Source organism: Dictyostelium discoideum, assembly GCF_000004695.1.
Source record: "Dictyostelium discoideum AX4 chromosome 1 chromosome, whole genome shotgun sequence".
NCBI lineage: Eukaryota > Evosea > Eumycetozoa > Dictyosteliales > Dictyosteliaceae > Dictyostelium > Dictyostelium discoideum.
This window is the reverse complement of record NC_007087.3, coordinates 445,001-451,569: the sequence shown is the minus strand read 5'-3', so window position 1 is coordinate 451,569 and position 6,569 is coordinate 445,001. Positions and strand designations below refer to the sequence as shown.

Below are 6,569 nucleotides of genomic sequence, written 5' to 3'. Positions count from 1 at the left end.
AACATTAATTTCTCTAAGATTTCATCAAAATTTGAATTAATAAAAATAAATTCAAATGTAAATAAATTTGGATTAATTGAATTTTGAATTTCTTTACTTTGAATAATATTATAATAATAAATCATTGTATTTGGTATTGGTAATGATAATGGTGTTAAAAATGGTTTATCTAAAATATATTTTAAAAATTTTGGTGATTTAATTCTAAGATAATTTAGTGAATGATATAATGAATGTTGTTGAAAATTCTTCGAAATTGTTTCTTTAATTAATTTATAAATATTTAAAAGTTTTTCTATTGATACATTTTTAATTTTAATTAAAATTTTAAATAATAAATTAATTATAATTGATAAAGTATTTGGGTGATTGAAATGAATTTTAAATTGTTCAATAAATAATTCAATACATTTTATAATTTGATTTTCATCAGTATTTGAATATGATTTATAAATTATTTTATTTGATTTAAAAGAGAATTTACAATTGATTGAATTGATTTTATCATGATATTGATTAAATGTTAATTCAAATTGATCCATAAATGAATTTGTATTTGAAATTATTGGATTAAAATTTTGTTTAAACATTAATTCAATAATTTTTGAATTGAAAATTGAAATTGAATTTATTAATAATAAAGAAGATTGATTAAAAAATTTATTAAAATTTAATTTAATATTTTTAAAATAATTTTGATCTTCAGAAATTATTAAAATTAATAATTTAAATGATGATTCATTAAAATCTTTATATTGATTTGAATAAAAGTAATTTATTAAAAATTCTTTTGTTTCAAATGATTGTTTTAAAAAATCTAATGCATTTAATTGAAATTTACCATTATTACAATATTCAATTCTTTTTAATAAATTTAAATCATTTTCAAAATTTTCAATAAATATTGGATTATAAAATGAAATATTTGATAGATATTGATTAAAATGATTTGGTAATTTAAATGAAAATTTATTAAAACATTTTGATGATATATTATTTATTGATTCTTTATATTGATGGTTTGATTTTGATGTCATATAAATAAATTTTAAAATTGTTTCATCAAAATGATTATTTTGAATTATTGATTCATTTGATGTATAAAGATTAATAAAATTTAAAAATGATTGATGATTAATTGGTAGTTGAACTATTGATGCCATATATTTGAATTTAATTTTTTGACTAATTAATTTTATTTCTTTAATTTCATTTTCATTTTTAATTTTTAAATTATTTAAAAATAATTTAAAAATTTCAATATCTAATGATGAAAATATATATTTTAAAATAATTTTAAAATCTAAAATTGGATCATTTAAATAATTTAATGAATAATAAATTTCATAAAATTCTTTTGAAACTTTTGAAAATAAATTATATAATTCTTTTATATTATTATTATTATTATTATTATTATTATTATTATTATTATTATTATTATTATTATTATTATTATTATTATTATTATTATTATTATTATTATTATTATTATTATTATTATTATTATTATTATTATTATTATTATTATTATTATTATTGTTATTATTGTTATTATTATTATTATTATTATTATTATTAATTAATTGATTAATTTTATTATTAAATTCAATTATTGAATATTTTTTAATCTTTCCAAATTTATTTTCAAAATTTTCAAAATTAATTGATTTTTTATTAAAAAAATTTAAATCTATTAATTTTTCAGTTATTTCAATTGATAATATTGTTTCAATGATATTAAAATCATTATTATTATTATTAAATGATGAAACTTTAAAATTATTTAAAATAAATTTAATATTTTCATCTTTTTGTTTACTATTTAAATTATTATTATTATAAATTAATGTTATTAATTTTTCTATAAATTCTTGATTAATTATTATTTCTTTATTTTTTTTTAATAATTTATTAATTATAATTGGATTTGAATTTAAAATTGAAAATTCTAAAATTGATTTTGTAATTTCTAATGAAAATGGTTCATTAATTAATATATCAATTGATTCAATATTATTTAATTCAATTGCAATTTTCAATAAATCAAAATTATTAATTTCTTTATTTTCAATTTTAAATATTATTATTGATAATAATTCTTTTAAAATTTTATTATTATTTAAATTATTTAAATTATTATTATTTAAATCATTATTATTATTATTATTATTATTATTATTATTATTATTATTATTATTATTATTATTATTTATTTTAAATAATTCAATTATTCCATTTTTGTCAATATTGATTTGTTCACCAATTTTAATTTTATATTTTAATAATTGAAATTGTTTTTTTGAGACCATCCATTGGAATGATTTTATATTTTTAAATTTTTTTCTATTTATTCCAGTGTTAAATTCTCTATGGTCATTGTAAATATTCCATTCTGTTGTTTCAATATGTAAAAATATTAAAGTGAAAAGAAATTTATTCTTAATAACTTTCCAAAATAATTCTTCATTTTTATTAATATTATTAATATTATTATTATTATTATTATTATTATTATTATTATTATTATTATTATTATTATTATTATTATTATTATTATTATTATTATTATTATTATTATTATTATTATTATTATTATTATTATTATTATTATTATTATTATTATTATTATTATTATTATTATTATTATTATTATTATTATTACTTGTGTTGTCCATTTTGTAGAATAAAAGAAAAAAAAAAAAAAAAAAAAAGTTTTCAGAAAAAATTGTTTAGAAAAAAAAAAAAAAAAAATTTACTTTTTTCAGTTAATAAAAAAAATCTTTAAAATTTAACCGATTTCAGTTTTTATTTTTATTTTTCAAATTTGAAAAAATTTTTTAAACAAATTGTCAAAGTAGTTTTTTTACATTTCCCAATAGAAATATATCATTAGAAGCCTCTTTGACTTTGGAAATGTTTTAACTCCTCTTTGACTTTGGAAATTTTTTTTTTCTTTAGAAGGGGGGCTCGAACCCCCGACCACAAGGTTAAAAGCCTTGCGCTTTACCGACTGAGCTATCTGGGCTTTGGATAAAAATTATTTTTTTTAACAAAATAGGTTTTTTAGGTTAAGCATTTTAATTCTGGTTTAGTAGGAAATAGAAAAAAAAAATTCAAAAGAATGAAAAAATAAGGTCAATAGTTTTTGTTTATTGTCATTTTAATTTTCCTAATTCTCTACTTCTTTTAACAGACAATTTTAAATGTGGAAACTCAAATTTATTTCTAAAAAAAATAAAAAAAATATAAGGTCATTAAAAATAATTTTGGGTGAATAAAAACCGGTTTAAGAAAATAAAAAAAAAAAAAAAAATAAATAAAAATAATAAAAAAAAAAAAAAAAAAATATATAAATAGATAGCCTATTTTTTTTTTTTTTTTTTTTTTTTCTTTTCATGCTCAAAAAAATCTTTTAACTACACTCAAAAAAAAGTAACTTTTTTAAAAAAGTTGATAAATTTAATTTTTTAAGGAAAATGGGCCATTGTATTAAACATATTATTTAATATGTTTAATGATTTGTTTTATTGCTGCAACTGTTCCAGCATTTTATGGGTGTAAGTTTTTAATTTTTTAAAAAAAAAAAAATATATAAAAATATAAAAAAAAAAATTATTTAACATTTCAAATTTTTTTTATAATAAATTTAGTAACTGCTGATAAATCATTTGGACATTATTTAATTAATGATTATAATGTTTCAGATACAACACATCATTATTATTTATCATGTTTCCATTTTTAGACAAGATACAATTAATAATACAGATTCAGTTTTAATTGAAAGTTGCTCTTATTCATTTATTAAATTAAATGGAAATTGTGGTAATGTTACCGGTAATAATAATGTATCAGCTTTAACAAATACATCACATTTTGTTGTATTTTTATTAATAGTTATAGGTGTACTCCCAATAATTTACTTTGTTGCTCAAATTGCTTTCGCAATTTATCATAAACATCATGAAAGTGAATTAAGTGAAAAATTATTCCGTCATTCAAAACTTTCAATGTTATTAGTTTTAATTTCAAGTGTTGGTTGCTTTTGCTACAATTTTATCCGATATTACAAATTTAAATAATGTTCACTCAATATTATTTTTAATTAATATTTCTAATATGGTTTGCACTTGTCTAGGTACTGCATTTTTAATCTTGAGTTATTTAGCTTTACTTTGTTGTAATGGTCATCATCATCATCATCTTCACCATCATGATGGTTATCATTCAGTTCAAACTCATGAATAAATAAAAAAAATAAAAAAAAATAAAAAAAAAATTTTAATTTCCAAAAATATATTTTCATTGTTTTATTTTAAATAAAATAAAATATTTAATTATTATTAATTTAAATTGATAATTTTAAATTAATCATTAAAATAATTTAAATAAAAAAAAAAAATTTGATTTTTAAATGCTTCTTTATCATTTAAATTTTGTTTTTAAAAAAATAAAATTAAATAAAATTACTAAAATAAAAATAATAATAATTAAAAAAAAAATAATCTAATAATAATGTAAATTTAAATATCAAAAATAAAAAAATAAAAAAATAAAAAAAAAAAAACAATTTTCTAATAATTTATTTAAGAAAAAAAATTAAAATAAAAAAAAAAAAAAAAAAAAAAAAAAGGGTAAAAAAATAAAAAAAAATTTATTGTATAAAATGTTTAATTAACCCTACATTAATACAATAAAATAAATAGTAGTAAAAATAAAAGATTAAAAAAATTATATATTGAAATTATGATTTTTAAAAAATCTATCTTTTAACAATTTCCATTTTTTGAAAATTATTTTTAAACTTGGAATTAAAATGAGTGTGGTTTTTTTTTATATTTTTAATAAAAAAAAAAAAAAATTATTATTTTAAAATTAAATCAAAACATATACCCTTACCCCCCTAATAAAATCATTAAAAAAATAAATAAATAAGGTTAATCAACAGATAAAAAACATAAAAAATGGGGTAGTGTTTTTTTTTTTTTTTTTATAAATTTTACTAGGTATTAATATAACATGGTTTACAAAAATAAAAAAAAAAAAAAAAAAAAAAATTTTAATTAAATTATTAAATCTTTGACTTTTTTTTTTTTTTTTTTTTTTTTTATTTTATTTTTTTAAACAAAAAAAAAAAAAAAAAAAAAAAAAAAAAAAAAAAAAAAATTTAAAAAAAAAAAATTTAATCAAAGATTTTTAATTAAATATTAATAATAAAATAACAATAATTAAAAAAATTTTAATAATGGAAAATTCAAATATTTTTATAAATGTTAAAAATAGAAATCAACCATTTAAAATGAATTATAAAGTTTTTGGAGATGGTGAAGAGAAATGTTTATTTATAATGGGATTATTATTAGGTGGTAAATATTGGTTATCAACAATAAAATATTTTTTAGAAAATAATCCAAATAAATATTCAATTTGTATTTATGATCATGTTGGTGTTGGTGAATCTGAATTTAATGGTGTAAGTAGTATAAATGATTTTGCATCAGATGCCAATGAATTAATTGAGCATTTAAAATGGGAAAAAGTTAATATAGTTGGTGTATCCATGGGATCAAGTATCGCATATGAGCTATCCCTAATGGCACCATCAATTATAAAAACCCTCAATTTAGTATCATTCCCACCCAATATAAACTACGGATTCCTATTTCAAAAAGGTGCTCAACAATTATACCTCATAGACTACATTGCAAAAAAGAATAAAGTCGACCCATCAAATTATTTAATTGATTTATTATATTCCCAATCATTTTTAAATTCACCATCTAGAATTAAACAGTATGGAAATAACAGGGAATTCATACTACCATTACTCTCGAAAATGTATAATGAGAGAAAAACAATCTCCCCCTCAATAATAATTTCAACAATGTTTGCAATGATAAAATATAAAATTAAACCTTATAATAAAATTAAAGAAAAAGTTTTAAATAGACCATTTCCAATTGTAATGTTTTTCGGTACACATGATAAATTCATTGATTGTAAAAGAGTTATTAAAACCTATGATATTATTCAACCAAATTTAATTTATATTTGTGAAAATTCAGGTCACTCTTTACAATTGGAAGATGTTTTACAATTTAATAAAGTTACTCAAAATTTTTTTAATTATAATTTAAAATCAAATAATAGTAGACCAGAATTTTTAAATCAAAAAATTTTAAAAAAAAATGAATTAACAAATAATGATGAATATACAAAAAGAGTTTTTAAAGAATCAATTAAAGATATAAATTTTAATAATAATAATAATAATAATTTTAATAATAATAATATTAATAATAATAATTTTTTAAATAATTTAAATATTATTAAAAATAAAAATTTAAATAATATTTTATTTCAAAGATTTTCAACATTTTCAAATAATTTAAATAATTTTAACAAAAATTTAAATTTAACAATTTTAAAATCAATTTCAAATAATTTAATTTTAAATTTAAAAAAATTTAAATAAAAATAAAAAAAAAAAAAATAAAAATGTATTATTAATATAAATAAAAAAAAATAAAAAAAATGTATTAAAAATAGAAATTTAAATTCTACCT

The 6,569-nt window shown here is 15.0% G+C and overlaps 4 protein-coding genes and 1 non-coding gene across 5 annotated transcripts in view; 2 read left to right on the top strand and 3 right to left on the bottom strand.

Moving 5' to 3' along the window:
- The window catches only part of DDB_G0267634 (hypothetical protein), a gene marked incomplete at both ends in the record, with an annotated part of 2,901 nt that extends 223 nt beyond the window's left edge, over positions 1-2,678 (bottom strand). Inside the window, one exon of the mRNA XM_642088.1 lies at positions 1-2,678. This exon is cut by the window's left edge and continues 223 nt beyond it. Coding sequence (XP_647180.1) covers positions 1-2,678 — 2,678 coding nt within the window.
- Positions 2,679-2,958: 280 nt separating this feature from the next.
- Positions 2,959-3,029, bottom strand: tRNA-Lys-UUU-2. Its single transcript has one exon. It is a non-coding gene; the product is annotated as a tRNA-Lys (tRNA).
- A 660-nt stretch (positions 3,030-3,689) lies between these two features.
- DDB_G0268298 (hypothetical protein) lies at positions 3,690-4,085 on the top strand (the record flags this gene model as incomplete). Its single annotated transcript, XM_642087.1, has 1 exon — positions 3,690-4,085. The coding sequence occupies one exon, from the start codon at positions 3,690-3,692 to the stop codon at positions 4,083-4,085; it is 396 nt and encodes a 131-aa protein (XP_647179.1).
- A 32-nt stretch (positions 4,086-4,117) lies between these two features.
- Positions 4,118-4,309, bottom strand: DDB_G0268296 (hypothetical protein; the record flags this gene model as incomplete). Its single annotated transcript, XM_642086.1, has 1 exon — positions 4,118-4,309. The coding sequence occupies one exon, from the start codon at positions 4,307-4,309 to the stop codon at positions 4,118-4,120; it is 192 nt and encodes a 63-aa protein (XP_647178.1).
- A 939-nt stretch (positions 4,310-5,248) lies between these two features.
- DDB_G0267632 (hypothetical protein) lies at positions 5,249-6,478 on the top strand (the record flags this gene model as incomplete). Its single annotated transcript, XM_642085.1, has 1 exon — positions 5,249-6,478. The coding sequence occupies one exon, from the start codon at positions 5,249-5,251 to the stop codon at positions 6,476-6,478; it is 1,230 nt and encodes a 409-aa protein (XP_647177.1).
- Between the last annotated feature and the right edge of the window lie 91 nt (positions 6,479-6,569).